At 32.4% G+C, this 21,288-nt stretch overlaps 1 protein-coding gene across 1 annotated transcript in view; it reads left to right on the top strand.

Moving 5' to 3' along the window:
• Positions 1 to 19,838, top strand: part of LOC106079276 (mucin-4-like) — a 49,542-nt gene extending 29,704 nt beyond the window's left edge. Inside the window, exons 26-45 of the mRNA XM_056004419.1 lie at positions 509 to 640; positions 802 to 912; positions 2,004 to 2,144; positions 2,988 to 3,113; positions 3,369 to 3,491; positions 3,720 to 3,836; positions 4,684 to 4,806; positions 4,980 to 5,059; positions 5,863 to 6,037; positions 7,356 to 7,543; positions 8,137 to 8,212; positions 9,517 to 9,642; positions 10,278 to 10,400; positions 10,550 to 10,662; positions 10,809 to 10,870; positions 12,480 to 12,640; positions 15,605 to 15,704; positions 16,002 to 16,018; positions 17,923 to 18,034; positions 19,063 to 19,838. Coding sequence (XP_055860394.1) covers positions 509 to 640; positions 802 to 912; positions 2,004 to 2,144; positions 2,988 to 3,113; positions 3,369 to 3,491; positions 3,720 to 3,836; positions 4,684 to 4,806; positions 4,980 to 5,059; positions 5,863 to 6,037; positions 7,356 to 7,543; positions 8,137 to 8,212; positions 9,517 to 9,642; positions 10,278 to 10,400; positions 10,550 to 10,662; positions 10,809 to 10,870; positions 12,480 to 12,640; positions 15,605 to 15,704; positions 16,002 to 16,018; positions 17,923 to 18,034; positions 19,063 to 19,186 — 2,330 coding nt within the window. The 3' untranslated portion in view covers positions 19,187 to 19,838. The remainder of the gene's footprint in view (positions 1 to 508; positions 641 to 801; positions 913 to 2,003; positions 2,145 to 2,987; positions 3,114 to 3,368; positions 3,492 to 3,719; positions 3,837 to 4,683; positions 4,807 to 4,979; positions 5,060 to 5,862; positions 6,038 to 7,355; positions 7,544 to 8,136; positions 8,213 to 9,516; positions 9,643 to 10,277; positions 10,401 to 10,549; positions 10,663 to 10,808; positions 10,871 to 12,479; positions 12,641 to 15,604; positions 15,705 to 16,001; positions 16,019 to 17,922; positions 18,035 to 19,062) is intronic.
• The last annotated feature ends 1,450 nt before the right edge of the window (positions 19,839 to 21,288 follow it).

Raw genomic sequence — 21,288 nt, 5'->3', positions numbered from 1 at the left:
AGTTATCTGCTTGAACAAAGAGAGTTATTTTTTAAAATTTAATTGTATATTGTGCATTATATTCAAGTGATTCCTAGTTCTGGAATTAAATCTTTGTATTTATTGTTGCAGGATCTTCATTTTTTGAATTAATGGTTTAAATTTTAAATCTCTAGCATGAAGATCTTATTTGAGTGTTCAGTAATTGTTTGAAATAGAAAACTATATTAAATTGCTACTTCAAAAGCACATTGTCTGATCAACACAATCTTATAGTAACTTCAAGACATCTTTACATCAAATATAAAAGATCTTCACATCCGGCACTTAAAGGCACTTTCGCACATCTGTTTTTTCTTTCTTTTGAAACAATGGTTAACATATAAAAATGAAGAGGCACATTTTGTCATCTTATTTATGCACTTGGTCTTCACAAATATTTTGTCACAATGTACATAGTCAACTCTTTAAAGAACTAATTATTTACTTTTTGTATTAATTGCCGAGTGTGTTTAAATCAACATTCCAGATATCAATGAGTGTGACTATAACTCTCTGAACCTGTGTGGAGAGAAAGAGAAATGTGTGAACAGTGTTGGTGGATTCACCTGTTCATGTTCACCTGGGTTCAAACTGGACAATGACCAAAGAACATGTCTGGGTGAGTTGGCTACCAAATAGTGCTCACTGTCTTAACATCAACAGTTGTCTTTGTTGTATTAGTGATTTATCTTTTCTAAATTTACATTGTTTTGGTCTGACCCACATTCAGTGAAGTGATATGACTTTTTAATTCTATATCTAACTTGTTGTTTTCACCAGCCTGTGGTGAAGGTAAATGGGGACTGGAATGTTCCAATGACTGTGCCTGTAGCACTGGAGCTGACAGATGTGACCCTCAGAAGGGATGTATTTGTAAACCTGGATTTACTGGTTAGCACTTTGAACATTTATTGCCTGTCATCTTTTTCTTTTCTTGTGTCTTTTAGGTTGTGAATTTTTGTAAATTATAAATTTCTTTCCCTTTGATCACCCTCTATATCCTTTCTGTGTAACCTTTCTAACTCCTCTGTCGACAAACCCATATTCCTGTGTGCATGTATGTATATGTTGGTCATCTTTAAGTATATTTGTCACGTGACATGTATATTCTAAACAATTTAAGGACCAGCTTCCAGGAAGACTGGTTTTTAGAGGATCATTTCTTGTATGTCACAATTGCAGGTACATTTTCAAGGAATATTTGTATCATTATTTTCTAAATGCAGGACAATAAATAAAATAAAGAGATTTTGACTTCTACCTGGGAATGAGCCACAAATATTAAATTGGAATGGTCAAAGGGAGATCAGTTATATTAATTACTCATACTGGATGTGAAAAAAAATACTACAAAAAAGATATTTTAACAATACTCAGGTGGGATAAATGTGAAAAGCTTACAAAATGTGCATTTTAAAGAGGATATAATCTCTTGAAGTAAAAAACAAAAAAAAATGTTTGACCAAGCCAGTTTTTTTAAATCTGTGTCAGCTGTATGTTTGAGACAGTTGTTCACCTTTTCAATACCATTTTCAAATCTCAATTACTATAGCTACCATTTAATATTGAACAGTCCATGCCTAGTTTGTTTCTTTTTGCTTGTATTGCTTATTCTATATTATGAATAAATTTTAGGTCTATATTTTAGTGCTGTGTCTTAAATGCTAAAAAACAAAGATTTTCATTTTAGTAAATGAAATAATTTCACTAATAAGATTATTGAGTTCTTATTTCTGCTACATTTCATATTACATTCAACACACCACTTCTTCTTTCCAATTGAATGGATTTGTGAATAGTGTTTTCTTTACTACTGTTTCACTTTTCTTTATTTCCTGGTCCTATGCTTTTTTTCTAGTTAATCATAGAACTAAACAGCTTCTTTATGAGTAATTTAAAACAGGTAATAATAATGATGTTAATTATTAAGTTACCTTTCAAAATCTAGTCAGATTGATAATTGATAAAAATATTTCTCATAGGTACACACTGTGAGAAAGACCTGGATGAATGTACAACTGGACTGTTGATCTGTGGTAAGGGAGAGAAGTGTGTCAATACATATGGCAGTGCCAGTTGTCAGTGTCTAGATGGATATACTCAAGTTTCTGGACAATGTAAAGGTATGTAGTTAGTGTAAACTAATTTCTAATTTTTAACAAGAAAGACATGAAAATGACATTTTTTTAAAAAGACAATACCACTATTATAAAACTTAAAATATAATAAAATATTTGTAAAAAAATTGATGTGTTTAAACCAGGTATTGAATCGTGATTTTAACACCATCATCTGCTTGAACTAACAATGTTACTGATTCAGCTAGTGGGCAACACATACGTGTGCAATTATTTATTGGTATTTTCCTTATATGGACATCTAGATCTAAAACTAGACCTAGACTTCTTATTTAGAACTCTCAAAGATCTAGTCACAATCTAGATCCACTATATCAACCTAAAATTTAATAAAGAAATCAATTATTCCATAGTATACAACAACTGACTACACAATGTTTTTTTATTTATTAATTCCAATGATATTTAGATCTAGACTTAAGAAGACATTGAGCAAAATTTTCCTGAACATTAATTTATCAAACTCTTGAATCAATAATGCCTTACATTAAGAAATTCCCTACGCAACAGTGTTTTCAAAACCAGTGTTGGATCTTGATCTACGTCTAATGCTTAGAAAATTTAATTTACATACATTTTTTTTTTATTTTGAAAAATTATAATGGTCCGACAAGCTTTCCCCATGTAGCCAACTTTTCTCAGGGATATACATCAACTGTTAAATTTCTAGGAAAATCATTAGAATTATTTTTTTAGATCATTGTCGATGCAGGTTCCTGAAGGTTCCTTGAAGTTCTGACTTGAATAGAGGCATTGTAAAAAATAAGTAAGTACAATTTTAATTAATACATATTTTAAATCAATGTCTGATCTCTTATATCCCTGCAGATATTGATGAATGTTCCAGTTTACTTAGCAACAAGTGTGACCAGGTATGTCAGAACTATGTTGGAGGCTACACCTGCTCATGTCATACAGGTTACAAGTTTGAACCAGTCAATAAAACCTGCTTAGGTAAATACAAGATGGCTAGACATAGTGCATTAATACTTCCACTGCACAATGTACATGTCAAAGAGAACTAGAATACTCTCTCAATGTAATCATTGGTTTCATTATTAGCTGAATATTTCTAATTGTTTTCTCTGTCTCTTATTCATAGTAAAAAAATATCACAGGTGCATAGTTTTTTATTAATTTAACCATTTATATGACTATACAAATAAAATATGTTGTTGTTTCTTTTTTCCTGACATTTTCCTTGACCAGACATAGACGAGTGTCTTCTAAACATTGATGGCTGTGAACAAAGTTGTGAGAATACCAATGGAGGCTATCATTGCTTATGTCTCAATGGGTTAAAGTTGAATGTAGATGGAGTCACTTGTTCTGGTACACACCTATTTTATTCAAACTTTTTTCATTCACATTTAAACATTTCTTCAGTCATTAAAGATTTTATATCCAGTAACATTTTTTTCTCTCTTTCTTTATCTCATCTAAACTCAATTACAGTAAAAACACCCTATAAAAATATCTTTATAAGTGTACTAACAGTATCAACTTACTGACATTAACCAAGGCCAGTGCATCCTTTGAAATACATATTTATTTCTCCAGTCACAAAAGAATGTTCAACCAAAGTCTGCTCTGACAAGTGTGCTGTTGTCAATAATGTTGAGACTTGTCTGTGTCCCATTGGAAAAATTCTAGATTCTGATAATACTCATTGTATAGGTAAAAAGCTTACATTTTGTTTACTGCATCATGTAAGGTCAATGACAAAAGTTTTATTTATTAATGTTAACTGTTAATTATTTTGATGCCATATATTAATATCTTTAGAGAATCTATTTACTTTGATTCTTAATATAAATTAATATCCACTTAGTAAATGGTATAATAAAAGATATCTTAAGGTTTTCCTACTGTTAAAATTTTTGTGTCATCATTTGTGTTATTGTTAGATATTTTAAAAAGTCCTCTTGTTAAAGGAACCTGGACAAAGATTTAGAAAACAGCTCTAACAGTTTTTCCTAGAAAGTCTTTTCTAATAATAATTATCTTAACATTAAATTTTTTCTTTTTTGAAAGCACATAAGTTTAAATTCCTGCATGTATGCCTATATAATAAGTGGGCATAAACAAATAGGCTTTTAGGAACATTTTGAACACTGTCTTGTGTAAAAATCTTTTTCTAAATACAAGAATTCAATTGTCACAACATGCATATCTATATAATATTTCTCAATACATAATATCAATACTCTATCTCTAAGTAGATCAAGTGTCTTAGTCTTTTAATGTTCCCCCAAGTCTGGATCGATAGCAATCACCCAACTAGAATCTTCTATACAGAGTTGATTTATCCTTGGACATAACCAGGTTTTTTTTTTTAGTTTGGGGATAAATATTTTCCTTAATTAATTTATACAGTAGTTATTGATGTCAAAGTAGCCAATCAAAAAAAAAAAATAATTAGCTTCATAAAGGAGGAATTTTCTTTATTTTTTTTTATAACACATTTTTTGTTTATGTTAAAGTGTGACCTGATACTTAGAGATATTAAACTCTCTCTCTCCAGACATTGACTTGTGTAAAAATAACCCTTGTTCTGATACTTGCGCTGAGACTCCAGATGGAACTCGTATAACATGTGGTTGTCCAACTGGCAAGAAGTTGGCTTTGGATGGAATCACTTGTCAGAGTAAGATCCCATTAAAGAATTTTATAACCAGAAATAATGCATAACAAAGAAGATGATAATTTAATAAATATCTTAATCATAATTTCTCTTCTATTTGGAAATTAAAATTTAACATTCAACATACATTTAAAGCTGATGTGAACATTTAAACAATGAAAAGGTTTCTATTTCAGGCTGTACAGAAGGAACTTATGGAGACAGCTGTTCAAAGACATGTTCCTGTACTTCTGCTAATACCATTTCCTGTGACAAGGTCAGAATACATTATTAAAATATAATTAACATTTACTTTTACCTATCCCTTAGTCTATTGGACCATTGAGACACCATGCAAGACTCATCAACCGTCTTTCTCCATTTCTCTCTGTCTTTTGTCTTAGTTCGAACTTCTTTCAATGGCAGGCCCATCCATTCTTTTATGTTGTCCTCCCATCGCTTTCTCTGTCTGCCTCTTCTACTTTTTCCTGGTACTTTTTCCTGAACGAAGGTTTTTGCAAGACCTAAGATCTTGTAATATGGCCACAGATTTTAAGCTTGTGTTTTTAGGATAGTTAGCAGGTCATCATGGGGTCCAATCGCTGCAGTAACCCTGTCTTTTATCTCTTGGTTTGTGATGCAGTCTTTGAATGTGATACCTAGAATCCTTCTGTAGCATTTCAATTCCATTGCTAGGAACCTCCTCTCTGGCTCTGCAGTCAGCGTCCAAGACTCACAAGCATATAAAATATGACCAGGGAGAGCATCAGTCTGATTTTGGTGCTGAGGGCTAAGCCTTTGTCTTTCCATTTATTTTAAGTTTAGAAAGGGCTGCTGTGGACTGTGCTATTTGGGCCAGTAGTTCAGGTTTCGTTCCCTCAGCTGAGACAATACCTCCAAGGTATTTGAAGTTATTTAATTAACATTAAAGCTTAAAATATAATCTTGTTTTTAAATGTCTTCTCTCTGTTTCTAAGCAGTTAAAATGAAACGAACCTTTTTAAAATAATATTTCTTGTCTGGTCAGTAGTTTGAAACTGTAAAAATTACTAAATAAATAAATACTAACAAAATGTTTAGGTGACTGGTCAGTGTAGCTGCAAGCCTGGCTGGACTGGAAGCTCCTGTAGTGATGACCTTAATGAATGCTTGACCACAACTTCCTGTCAAGCCAATGCTCACTGTGTCAATACACCTGGCAGCTATGTCTGTAAATGTGATCTAGGCTTCTATCTCAACAATGGAAAATGTCAAGGTAAACTCAGAGATGAATCTTATTAATCTATCTCTTGTATTAGCTTTAGCATTGAGCAATAGATTTAATTATTTGTATGGCTTGAATATGTTAAAGACACAGCGTATGCATTCCTGTATCTCTCATGAATCAGAAATAAATAACTGAATTTGAAGTCCAAGTGCTAAAAAATTTGGAGCTTTAATGTATTAATTAATGATAGCTTTTATATAGGACTAGAAGAGTTTACAAACTGGTGCACTGACAACTTTCTAGAACTGAATGTCACAAAAACTTAAGAACTTATAACAGATATCAGAAAGAAAAAACAGATGGATCACGAACTTCAGATAAAGGCTGCTACATTGATAGAACAAGTAAAATCATATAAATATCTAGGCATCATCATTAATAACAAAATCTCATGGAACACCTTTGTGAATTCTCTAGGCAAGTAGTAAGGCCTAAGTGTGACACACATACGTTCAATGTTAGGGTCACAAATTGTATTCCTGATGTTCACTTTCTTGGCGTTGAAATATTCCTTGTTTATATAGATTGCGAGTCCTTTTCGTTTTGACTTCCCACTATTAATTGTTCTGTCTGCTCTATAAACGTAAAATTTATCGAGATCAACCAAAGAGTTGGGTATCGTATCATTGAGCCAGGTTGCAGTGAAACACATTAAGGAACACTCTCTTAATTGACACAGATGATCACAGCAACCTGTTAATTCTTCCATCTTATTTTGTAAAAACCTAACATTGCCTCTTACGATGGGTGGAAGGAAGCCTCTTTGTCCTCTTCCTCTACAATTGACTCGTATTCCTCCTCTACGTCCTCTCATCTTACGTTTTGTGCTAGGGATTTGTTTGGTTAAAGACTTAGGAATTGGCTTGTTATTAAGTTCCAAGTTGGTGGGTATTTTGTCCATACTTTCAAGCGTTTTACCAAAAAACTCCATTGAAATACACATTTCCACACAAATTCAAATCCATACCAACATTAGAAACCAAAAGACACAGTGCACATCCATTTAAACATTGCAGTAGTAACAAGTTACATAAAATATTAACAGAAAAATTGAGAAAAAGAGTCCAGTATAGTCATGTCACCTGCTGTGCAGCACTCCGGAAGTTGCTCAGTATGACGCATAGCATGTAATCATCTTCTTTTTTTAAGTAATGTCTGTATTATATAAGATAATATGACCAAACCAGCTAAGCTTTCATCTCTCCACAGTATTTAGGATTACTTACTTTTGCCAGCCTAATAACAATTGTGAAAATAGAAAGAACTTGTGTGAAATTAAACGGCATGAATTATGTATCAATTTCAGCTTGTACAGTTGGGACTTTTGGTGAAGAATGCAAGAACCAGTGTCAATGTGACATGTCACACAGTACATGCAGTGTAACAACAGGAGGGTGTGATTGTCATTCTGGATGGACTGGAGCACTATGTGACAAAGATCTCAATGAATGTGACTTCAGCAACCAGTGTACTTCAGCCAACAAACTACATTGGGTAAGTGAACAGTGGTACACATTCCATTTTAAAAGTGATGGAGTACGAGACAGTGCTTATGTTAATTGAAACACTGAAACATTTGTTACATTGCAGTGTATGCTGGCCTAAAGTATTATAGCAATATAAACTTGTTGTTAATGTGATCAGCATTTCTATATTTCCACAAGGCCTTTTAATCATTCCACTAGTATTTTAATTTTTCTCCATAACTTAAATGTTTATTGGGCAATGGGCAACTATTTTTTGGCTTTTTTCAAAGCTTGGTGCTAGTGTTTAGTTGATAGACACCCAACGATTACACCTCTATTTGTGTCTAAATATGGTCTAAATATTTAGAGTGTCACAGATAAGTTGTCTATTCAGTTGTACATATTGTCATGAATTTTGTTTTCTTGGAGTTTAGACAGAGGTTGAGATTTCTTTGCAAAATATGTCAATCTAGTGATTAAATCTGGTTGTGTTTCAGCCATTTTAAAAGCCACATCCTCGTGGTCAAGATCAGTTAATAAAATAGAAATGGGTCTTTTGCTCCATTTTTTCAAACATTCTAAACATTAATAAGAATATTATGTTCTTGAAATGTTCTTCAGGTTTGTAAAAATACTCCAGGGTCCTACAAGTGTGATTGTGATGCAGGCTATGAAAATAAAAATGGTGAATGTGTTGGTAAGACATAACATTTTGAATTTCTTTCATGTCACTAGAAAATATGACTACTTTCTGTTCACTAGAAAATATGACTACTTTCTTGTCACTAGAAGATATGACTACTTTCTTGTTACTAGAAGATATGACTACTTTCATGTCACTAGATGATATGACTACTTTCTTGTTACTAGAAGATATGACTACTTTCTTGTCACTAGAAGATATGACTACTTTCTTGTCACTAGAAGATATGACTACTTTCTTGTCACTAGAAGATATGACTACTTTCTTGTCACTAGAAGATATGACTACTTTCTTGTCACTAGAAGATATGACTACTTTCTTGTCACTAGAAGATATGACTACTTTCTTGTCACTAGAAGATATGACTACTTTCTTGTCACTAGAAGATATGACTACTTTCTTGTCACTAGAAGATATGACTACTTTCTTGTCACTAGAAGATATGACTACTTTCTTGTCAGTAAAAGATATGACTACTTTCTTGTCACTAGAAGATATGACTACTTTCTTGTCACTAGAAGATATGACTACTTTCTTGTCACTAGAAGATATGACTACTTTCTTGTCACTAGAAGATATGACTACTTTCTTGTCACTAGAAGATATGACTACTTTCTTGTCACTAGAAGATATGACTACTTTCTTGTCACTAGAAGATATGACTACTTTCTTGTCACTAGAAGATATGACTACTTTCTTGTCACTAGAAGATATGACTACTTTCATGTCACTAGATGATATGACTACTTTCTTGTCACTAGAAGATATGACTACTTTCTTGTCACTAGAAGATATGACTACTTTCTTGTCACTAGAAGATATGACTACTTTCTTGTCACTAAAAGATATGACTACTTTCTTGTCACTAGAAGATATGACTACTTTCTTGTCACTAGAAGATATGACTACTTTCTTGTCACTAGAAGATATGACTACTTTCATGTCACTAGAAGATATGACTACTTTCATGTCACTAGATGATATGACTACTTTCTTGTCACTAGAAGATATGACTACTTTCTTGTCACTAGATGATATGACTACTCCTCCAATTTCCTCCTTAATAAATTCTCTAATTACATTGTAAGAAAATAAAATTGGTGAATGTGTTGGTAAGTCATAACATTTTAAACTTCTTTGTTTAGACATGTTAGTTATTGGAAGATACAAATTGAATGCTCCTCCTTTTTCCTAACTAGTAAAATTCTCTTATTACATTGTGTGATAAACATTTCAGATCACATGACTTTGTCACAATTGATATTTCTGCTATGTAATTGTTTTGTTATTAATTGTAGATCTTGATGAATGTGCAACTGGCTACACAAATGAATGTGATGGAAACTGTACCAACACTGCTGGTAGTTACACATGCTCCTGTAGCACTGGTTATAAACTAGCCACAGACGGACATACATGCGAGGGTAATAGAACAGTGTGAAATTACTTGCAATTGTAAATATACAAGAGTTTAGATATACTACTGTTTAGTTATACAAGAGTTTAGATATACTAGAGTTTATTTATACAAGAGTTTAGATATACAAGTTTAGATATTCTGATATACAAGAGTTTAGTTGTAAAAAAATGTTTAGATATACAAGAGTTTAGATTAAGAGTTTAGATATCCTGATATACAAGAGTTTAGATATACAAAAGTTTAGATCAAGAGTTAAGATATTCTGATAAACAACAGTTAAGACATTCAAGTGTTTAGATAAAGAGTTAAGATATTCTGATACACAAGAGTTTAGATCAAACGTTTAGATCAAGAGTTTAGATATTTTGATGTAGAAGAGTTTAGGTATAAAAAAGTTTAGATATACAAGAAATTAGATCAAGAGTTAAGATATTCTGATAAACAACATACAAGTGTTTAGATAAAGAGTTTAGATGTTTAAGAGTTTAGATATACAAGGGTTTAGACCAGTTAAAATGATAGAGCTAAAACTGTTCATCATTGAAACATTGTTTGTATCACGACTTATTAAATGCTGCTATTTAACATTTGTTACTATACAAGACTTACTAGTTCATGTCACTTGCCTACATGTTACAGATAAAGATGAATGTCTCCAAGGTAACGGTGGCTGTCAACAAAAGTGTATCAATGAAGTTGGAAACTTTTCCTGTTCCTGTAACTCTGGATACTCTGTGGATGTGGATAGAACGAAATGTTACAGTAATTATAAATGATTTTAACTTGGTTTAAACTATTGAAATACTTATATTAAATTTTGACTGCGTGAGAATCAAGTAAGACTAGTCCAAGACCTACGTCTCATATCATTATACTTGTGCTGTATAAATGCTTTTTTTTTTTAAAATTAGAATCATCTGGCTATGGATTTAAAATTCGAATTTTCAAGAATGTGGAGGGTCTCAATTTACGAGAGAAACTTGGAAAGGATTATCTAACTTTAAAGAAATTGCTGGAACTTATTGTAAGTTTATTAAATGATCTATGGCTGAAATAATTAGAAGTAACTGAAGAGTGTCCCAAAGACCCATTAAACACAGGCATTTTCTAGTAGGTTAAAGAAAAAAATATTTACATTGAAATGCATTGTTTCTCAAATCCCCATGTCAGATACAAGCTAGAATCCAAGAGAAAGTGTTAGGATTGAGACATGTCATTATCAACAATTTGAAGTAAGTCTACTTTTGTTTTTGCATTTTTCAAAATTAAACACATGAAATGTTTTCTTGAAAGTTATACAATTAATTCTCTGTAATGTTTCTTATCACAGCTCTATACTTTGTAATTGCTTGATTTGTATTTACTTTACGGTGTGCTTATTATACAATTTCATTGGATGGTCCATCCCATATTTAAAAAATATTCCTTGTTATAGTCGAATTCCCCCCCCCCCTTCCACAGATCTAGTGATATATATATATTGTGTCAGTTGGGTCCATTGCCTACAGTTTCTCAAGTTGTCATGTGATAGGTGTATAGACAAACCCCCATTATTTTCTCCAATACAGGTCTGGTAAATTTTTTTGAGTCGAGAGACATTCTTATGACCCTGAATAGGAGCAAAAACATAAGCCCCTTTTTTTTAAATAGTGTACAGCATCACCTTCCCAGCAATTCCTTCTCAGATGTTGTTAAACTAAGAGAATATATAATAGATATTCAAGAATGAATAAAGTGCTTTGGAAATTGTTTCATCCACCCATGGAACATGAGAAATATGGTTTGATGCAGAATCAAGTTGACATGAATTAGGCACAACAGCTCAACCTTTAAAAAATTGTGCAACATTTATTTTAACTTGGCCAATATCTTATTTATTTGTGAATTGTTCAGTTCCCTGATTTTATTCACTATTTATAGGACACTGAGCTCGAAATAAACTTACTGTTACTTAAACTGAACTCAAAATAAAACTTACTGTTACTTAAACTGAACTCAAAATAAAACTTACTGTTACTAAAACTGAGCTGTAAATAAACTTACTGTTACTAAAACTGAGCTGTAAATAAACTTACTGCTACTTAAACTGAGCTTAAAATAAAAACTTACTGTTACTAAAACTGAGCTCTAAATAAACTTACTGCTACTTAAACTGAGCTCAAAATAAAACTTACTGTTACTTAAACTGAGCTGTAAATATACTTACTGCTACTTAAACTGAGCTTAAAATAAAAACTTACTGTTACTAAACCTGAGCTCAAAATAAACTTACTGTTATTTAAACTGAGCTCGAAATAAATTTACTGTTATTTAAACTTAGCTCAAAATAAATTTACTGTTACTTAAACTGAGCTTGAAATAAATTTACTGTTACTTAAACTGAGCTCAAAATAAAACTTACTGTTACTAAACCTGAGCTCAAAATAAACTTACTGTTATTTAAACTGAGCTCAAAATAAATTTACTGTTATTTAAACTTAGCTCAAAATAAACTTACTGTTACTTAAACTGAGCTCAAAATAAATTTACTGTTACTTTAATTGAGCTCTAAATAAAACTTACTGTTACTTAAACTGAGTTCTAAATAAAACTTACTGTTACTTAAATTGAGCTCTAAATAAAACTTACTGCTACTTAAATTGTTGCTTATCTGTACATAAAATACAATAAACATGCATAGATGTAACCCTGCCGGACCAAAACAAACAAAAAAAAGACAAACAGATTAACTCAAAATAGGCTTAAGTTAACTTATCTGTCCGATAACTTTCTTTTTTTCTGTACGTACTGTGTAATTACTAATTTTGTGTTAATGTCAATACTGTTTATTGCTGAGTACAGCCACGGCAGCATAATTGTAGACTTTACCACAGTGGTAGACACAACAGTAACCACATATGCTGCCAGCAAGATGGTGGAGGCAATCTTGAACATAGGGGAGACAGGAATTACTATCGATGGTGTATTGTATAATGCTACAGTTATTGTTGGCAATATTCAAGGTATGAATATTTTTTAAAGATTTAAGAAAATATGTTTGGCAGTCTCTTCTATGGCAAGATATTTGATTCTGTATAATTTTTTTATATTTATTATATATATATATATATATTTGTAAAAAAATAAAAAATGAGAATTGATTGAAAGTATTCATTCAGTTTAATTTTAAAGAAGTATGTATTGTATGCTTGCCATGAAATAAAATATATTAGTCTACTATCATCATTATTATTGTCATCTTTTAATCCTTGACTTGCCATAGTGGGAGTTCTTAGGTGGGTCAGAAGCTGAATTGTTGTGCAGATCAGTTCATTTCTTATTCCATATTCTAGGACATTTTTGTTGAAGCACTCCTTCTTCCTTAGGGCTATTAGAGCCTGGATAGATTTTAAGTCCATGATTAACATGCATGTCCAGATTGACACAGGGATACATGTAGGACGTAATTATAATTTCTATTAAAGTAATGTCTGTAGTTTATAATATAAGATAATGCTTCTTCAGCATTGAATCCTCAGAAAGCATCAGCAATGAGTACAGTTAACTGGGAAGCTGATGTTACTCCCCTAAATTATTTTGTTCATGGTGAAAGAGGCAGATTTTTAAAATCACTTTTCTTCATCCTTTCTCCCATTTGGAGCCTTAATGTAGAAAATGTCAGTTCTTTCAAACTCAGTCACTAGTTCAAACAACAAAGTTCCTTCCACAATGTATACAATGCTTTCATTCTGGAACTAGGAATCACTTTATTAAAATATACACACTTTACATTACAATTTAAGAAGTTTTACTTTGGTCGTTCAAGCTCCCAACTCTCAACTCCCAACCCTCAACTCCCAACTCTCAACTCCAACTGACTTTCCTTGTCCTTTCCAAAACTTTGTATTATCTACCTCATACTACAGTTAGCCTAAGTCAACTAGAAACAAGCAACCTCGCTTCTTTTATGGAATTTACTAGCCCTCTTCTGTTCAAAGAAAGCATGCTTGTTCCATAAATGTTACGTGACACTGACATTTGAATCTGGTTGTCCAGTTATTGTCAATCTTGGTTTAAATCCTCCTTGCACTTCCATCCTGTTTTACTGTAAGAATAAGTGGGAAGCGTGGTCGATAGGCCAAGTACGCTTGAACTTGGCTTGTCTTGGCTACCTAGAAGGGGGCTCGAGGTTCGACACCTGACTTGGGCAGAGTTGTGTTTACTGAGCGCCTAAAGGCAGCACGGAAAACCAACTCCTAGATACCCCCCCCCCCCCCCCCAACTGGTCCACAAATGAAATTGGACCAAAAGCGCTCTGAGCATGCTATAAGCATGAAAGTAGCGCTATATAAAAGCTATAATAATAATAATAAGCGAATAAAATTTGCTAGAGAATAAATCCTTTGTGCACACTTAGATCATCCACCAACTTGGTTTTTCAAGATTACTTTGTTATTTTCTTTTGTCATTGAGGCAGGGAAGGATTGATGATATTTGATAGTGAATATTTCTTAGACAATTCTTTTATCAGTTCAGAGCATTGAGTGTTGGTTACAAAAATAATAATAAAAAAACAACAACATGCTTTAATTTGTGAACTTCTGATGTTTTATAGTCGGTGTTACCTTGTTACTTCTTTTATTTTCACCTTTTCTCATTTCTCTGAGATTTCTTTACTGCCCTACTTTTTGTTCTTTAGGTTGTCTTTTCACTTGACATTACTTCACTTTCTGCATTATATCTTATCTTTCAGATTACAGACAATACTTTAAAAAAAAAGAAGATAATTAGGTCCTACATGTTTCATGTATCTAGTCATGCATGTTAATCATCCCATCATTTCATCTCTGCCTGTGGTCTCTTCTGGGGCATAGGCCACCAACCAGCTTCCTCTAGGCATCTCGTTTTTTGGCGAGTCTCTCCAACCGTCCCCAGTCTTGCCCATCTGCTTGGCATCTGCTTCCAAATCATGCGCCAAGTATTCCTGGGCTGTCTGCTCTTCCTTTTTCCTTGGGGGTTCCAGGTTAGGGCTTTCCTTATGTTGAATGCAGGCTTGCAATGGTTGAGACCTATCCTTATTGAGCGTCTCTGAAGGATATCTACTGCTTGTTAATCAGTAACTTAAAGTTGTTGGTTTTCCTGGCTAATTCAGGCAACCCATTACAGTTTCTAATGGCATTACTCACATAAATGCCAATGAACAAACTTTGAGGGGTTTACCTCAGCTTCTTGGCTAACATATTTTTTTAATGTTAAACTACAAAACTGTTGAACAAAAAAATGCTGACTATTTCATATCTTGATTAGTTAGTATCAGTTTTTATTAGTGTAGAACTCAAACGTTTTAGGAATAAAATCATTGTCCTCTCTTTTAAGACAATTTATAAGTATTATACTTTATAAAAGATTAGTTACAAATACACTATGTTACAATTTGTATCCATTAACTTATGAAAGGCAAAGGTGTTTCCACTAAACAGATGCAAAGTAAGGCTGTACGATTTATAACAAATGAATATTCACATTTGGCTAGAGTAACAGCAATTGTAAAATCAGTAAATTTAGAGAAACACCAGGATAGAAGGCTAAAAAGTAAATTATCAGTGATGCATAAAACACTGATCATAACTTAAAAGAAATACTCAGAAAGACACAAACATAGAAGCACGTTTCTTATTCCATATGCTAGCACTAATTCATATAAGTGGATCTTGTTTCCCTAGTAACATTAGAGAAAGGATTGGTTGCCAGAATCAGCCAGGAAAACTAATGACATAGCAGATTTTAAGTATCTAATAACATCCATGACTAGATGAACATAATTGTCTTCTCTTTGGAAGAAATGCTCGCAACTTATAAGATAAGAAATGGTTATAGTAATGACAACAGTTTACACTAGTATCAAGTTTTAGAATATTCAATACAGTGTAATAAAAGTATCCGATTGATTTTACTTTCTCAGTCACGTCTTGTATTATTTCTTGCAGTTCCCCCAGTGCAGGACAAATGTGAAATATTGAATGCTCTTGAGGCTTGTGACACAGACACTGCTTGTGACCTCAACAGTGATGGAGAGGCTTACTGCAAGTATGGCAATGATAAACTAGAATTTATCACTCTATTTCATAAGCAAAGTATATTTCTGTATCTATAATTCAACTGATAGGAAAAGTAGGTTTTATAATTCAAGACCATAACTGTCTCTCAATTTGTTGTGAAATAATTTCAACCATTTAAAATGCTAGACTGTATGTACTTTTGTAGCAACGAGTGAATGAGAATGGACATTTCTTTTTATTACACATTAATTGCTATTTTTTATTTTTGTTTTATTTTAGATGTTTTACATACATAATGCATTAAATATTTACATTTTTATTACAGAAACAAGGAAGATGATTGTAAGTATTGCATTGTATTGTATTCCCGAGTCCAGTACTACATTTCAAGCTAGATAATTTTAATATCTAATAATTTGGCATCTTTATTATAGTGTGGATACTAGTGTTCTTGCCTACTAAGCAATTACAGAAATTATTTTTTTCATTATTATTTTTTTCATTATTAATTTTTTCATTATTATTTTTTTCATTATTATTTTTTTCATTATTATTTTTTTTCATTATTATTTTTTTCATTATTTTTTTTTTTCCATAGCAAAGTTTTCATGTTTCCATTTTCACACTAGGCAAAGAAACATAATAGCTAGCGTTTTAGTGTATCAGATGTAGAAAATAAATACTGTTAATAAGCTCTCTTATTTTGAAAGGGATCTGATCATTTTTTTTGTTCATTATCTAGCAGTGTAGAACCAAAATGTCTGAGCTCTTCTGTTTTGTAGCTCAATATAATTTCAATATGGAAGAAACTTTAGACTTTCACTCTAGGGCTGAAAACTTAAAAAACAAAAAATGGGCAACACACTATATAAAGCAGTCGTAAAAATGATTTAATTTGAAGATCAACTACCACACATTGAGATATTCTTAAAATTCTAGCTCAATTCTTTTTCATTTAGTTGGAAACAGTGACCTTCAGTTTAGTGTTCTTGACATTGTATATCATGAAAATCTCTGATATTGCACTCTGATTTACTCCACTGTGGGGATTAAGCGAAGTAGGAAAAAGAGTAGGCCTCAAAAAAAAACCATCAAAAAACTAAAGTACTTAAAGTAAACAATAAACAAAGTGGAGACATAGTATTGGATTCTCAGACAATAGACCAAGTAGAAAATTTTATATACCTTGGGAGTGTAGTCAGTATATCAGGTGGAACAGATGAAGACATTAAACGCCGTACTATAAATCTAGCACGTCAGACATTTACACAGCTAAAACCAACCTGGAAATCTCCTTACATCTCAAACAAGACTAAACTAAGAATCTTTAATTCTAATGTCAAGGCTGTCCTACAGTATGGTTCTGAAACATGGAGAACAACTGAAGCCACAACAAAAAATACAGACCTTCATCAACAGATGCCTGAGAAATATCCTAAAAATACACTGGTATGACAAAGTAGAAAACACCAAACTGTGGGAGATGAGTGGACAGAAAAATATAGAAGTGCAGATCTTAGAGAGGAAGTGGAGATGGATTGGTCACACCCTTAGAAAAGATACCAGCAACAGAGCTAGGCAGGCCATAGAGTGGAACCCCCAAGGAACAAGACGCAGAGGAAGACCAAAAAGAACATGGCGACGCAGTGTACTTGAAGAAGCAGAGAAGACCGGGAAGAGCTGGGACACCATCAAAAAGCTAGCAAGAGACCGTGGAGAGTGGCGTGTTTATGTCGAGGCCCTATGTTCCATGAGGAACTCAAAGGAATGATGATGATGATAATGATGGGGATTGTGGGTATCTGGGAGATGTTTCTTTGCTGTCCATAGGTGCTAACTAAGCACAACTTAGCTCCAGTTATAACTTGATTTAAAAAATTACGCATCTGAATCCAATTCTGGCTCCTTGTCAAGTTATTTATTTCACCCCTTTCCTATTTATTTTTAGGTAAACATATTTTAGAATATTATTTTCTATTTTCAGTTTTTCTCTTAGATACTGAGAAGCAAACATAATTTTGTTTTTAATCACAGCCATTTACAGATTCCAATAAATACAATTTTAATTGCCTTGATAAAATATCCATACCTATTTTGTTAACAATTCAATGGTATTCAATATATTTTGACTAAAAAATTAACACCTTTAGGATTCCTACTAAAGACATTCTAATTCTTGATAAAAATAATCAAACTTTGTTTTGATAACATTTGTAATTTATTTTAACCACTTGTCATTTTTCCAGTAAACATTCCACTAGTTGTTGGACTCTCTGTTGGTCTTCCACTGGCCATTGCCTGCATTATAACTGTTGTCTGCTGTATCTGGTATAAGAAAAAGTATAATACCCAAAGAAAGTAAGCTTTTCATTTCATTTGGAATAGTGTATTTTATTGTCGCTAATTTAGTAGAGGAAGTCCAGAAAAAAAATACACAGTGACATACCATTTCTTGATCAGATAATAAATACAAACTAATATGAAGATAGTATCTACTCATTTATGTTATATTTAAAAGAAACAAATTGCATGCTTTACTATACTCACACCTAAAGGCATTCTGAGCTGTGATTAAACTTTCCATGGCAAAATGTTCTGTGATTTCATCATCATCTTTTGATTAGCTGTTTACTCTATTCCAAGATGGCTTCCTTTACATGTGGTATACACTCTGAACTGTCCTATACGGTACTAGGTTTAAACCCTGTACACTGCTATCTCCTCCCATCTTGCATGAGGTTTGGGCTAGGATGTAACAATCCTTTATACTGAAAGAACATCTTATAGATGTAAAACAAAACTAACATTTGCTTTGAATTTGGTATAACAATATTTTTATGCCTTATGTTTGCACTTTTCTAATATCTTTTTCAGTTAAAGTGCCAGAATGTGCAGCCTACAACCTCATGGAATTGACCACATTATTGATTGCTGATCCTAATTTATAAAGCATTGTTTTACAGTTCAAAGATAAAGAATGAATAAAGCAATTGACATTACGCAGAAGACCTGCATATTTTTGTCCCCTCTGACTCAGACAAAGTTGTTTCTTATTTGAGCTTTTTCTGCTATCAGTGCCTGTTTTCTGCTATCAGTGCCTGTTTTCTTCTATCTGTGCCTGTCTTCTGCTATCAGTGCCTGTCTTCTGCTATCAGTGCCTGTCTTCTGCTATCAGTGCCTGTTTTCTTCTATCTGTGCCTGTCTTCTGCTATCGGTGCCTGTCTTCTGCTATCAGTGCCTGTTTTCTGTTATTCTTAATAATCTGCTGAATGGTCCCTTTCCAAGAAATAGTATTGGTTTATATCAATAATTGTTTTTATATTAATATTAACATTGCCTTAATTAATGGTATTCTAATTTTTAAAAATTATTGTTCTATGTTCCAGAGTATGTGAGAGAGAGTCCACGTACAACAACGCCAGACCAACAACTCCCTCAACCCCTGAAGAAAGACCACCAAGTGCCCCAATATTGATTGCCTGGTCAGAGAAAGATAAACTAGTTTCTTAAGCAATACATTGTTAATATCTAGAAATTTTCTTGTTGAATGTTTTTTTCAAAGTTACTGTGATAATTGTTGCCAATATGTAAACAGTTGTTTTTTTTACATACATGACAAACTCTTTTTGATTGATTTCTTAATTTTTATTTCGTTTTTTAACCATTAGCCTTCATACAATGTTTAAGAAATATTTGGACACTGGTTATTAAAAAAAAATATTGTGATATTAAAAGAGTTTAATAGAATGCAAACAATTTTTATTTGTTTCTTTATCATTCTGAATTATTTTTATATATTCTTTTTAAATGTCTTACTTTTTATTTTATTAATGCATACATTTTTGTGTAGACTTTATAAAATTTTTTTTTTAGAATCTTTATTGAAATATGTGTAATTGAAGGTATTTAGTTTCAAGTGAATTGTGACTATTTGATCTTTCTACTGTTGTGTAGAATACTTGTGTCAATTACCAGTATGATTTCATTTAAGATAAAAAAAATTTTTAACTAATTTTGGGATGTACACAACTTGATTTAAATAAACAACATTTGACAATGTAGGTAATTTATTTGCAAGTCTTTTTGATAATTTGTAATTATCAATTTTTTAAAAAAAGTTTGAGTTTGTTCATGTGAAAAATAAAATGCTTTTATAAACCTGTGAATTGATTTTCTTTTAATGATGTTTTGATGGGCCCTAAAATTTGACATATACAAAATGTTGCAGATAGTTTTATATTATTTCTAAAATAATATGTAGGCTACTGATAATCTTAATAATGACTAGATGATACATTTTAATATCAAAACACTTAAGTTATTCATAAAAATTTAATGCATATTGTGAGGATACAGTAGTGATTTTACTTATAACACTACTTAACAATTTTTCGATGTTATAAAGTAATACATTGAGTCGATGCAGACCTTCTGAATTAGTGTTTTATCATTTAAATCTATTTGATTTGGAAAACCTTTGCGCAGTCATATGTCAGATACAGAAATGATTTTCTGAACCCTCCAACTCTGTGTTGAGAACAATAAGAATAGGTAAGGAGGTTCTCACACAATTATATTTTTCAATCTGATATTGTATGTTTTCTCTTTTCTTGGAGCTACAAGCGTATTAGTTTGTTAGACTTTGATTTGATAAGAATTACAATATTTCAAAAAGAGATATACAATAACTGCACATTTATTTGTATTTCTCTGAAATTATGTTGGGACTTCAACATTTCTTTAAAAGATGTAGTAAATCCATTTTAATTAAGTTGAAACAAATAAATTCCACAGGGTTGGGTGGGGGTGAGGTCAAGATATAGAATTTATGAAATACTTTGGTTGGTAATAGTTCACACAGACAGGCACATGACAGATTTTGTATCTGCAGTACTTGTAGTTCTTGATTTAGCATCTCCTTCAAGTTCAATGTGCAGTACTAGGACATAACATTGCCTTCAAGTTCAATGTGCAGTACTAGGACATAACATTGCCTTCAAGTTCAATGTGCAGTACTAGGACATAACATTGCCTTCAAGTTCAATGTGCAGTACTAGGACATAACATTGCCTTCAAGTTCAATGTGCAGTACTATGACATAACATTGCCTTCAAGTTCAATGTGCAGTACTATGACATAACATTGCCTTCAAGTTCAATGTGCAGTAATATGACATAACATTGCCTTCAAGTTCAATGTGCAGTACTAGGACATAACATTGCCTTCAAGTTCAATGTGCAGTACTATGACATAACATTGCCTTCAAGTTCAATGTGCAGTACTAGGACATAACATTGCCTTCAAGTTCAATGTGCAGTTCTAGGACATAACATTGCCGTCAAGTTCAATGTGCAGTACTAAGACATAACATTGCCTTCAAGTTCAATGTGCAGTACTAAGACATAACATTGCCTTCAAGTTCAATGTGCAGTACTAAGACATAACATTGCCTTCAAGTTCAATGTGCAGTACTAAGACATAACATTGCCTTCAAGTTCAATGTGCAGTTCTAGGACATAACATTGCCTTCAAGTTCAATGTGCAGTACTAAGACATAACATTGCCTTCAAGTTCAATGTGCAGTTCTAGGACATAACATTGCCTTCAAGTTC

Source organism: Biomphalaria glabrata, chromosome 11 (assembly GCF_947242115.1).
Source record: "Biomphalaria glabrata chromosome 11, xgBioGlab47.1, whole genome shotgun sequence".
Taxonomy (NCBI): Eukaryota; Metazoa; Mollusca; class Gastropoda; family Planorbidae; genus Biomphalaria; species Biomphalaria glabrata.
The sequence above is the reverse complement of the archived record's forward strand: the minus strand, read 5'-3'. Positions and strand labels throughout refer to the sequence as shown.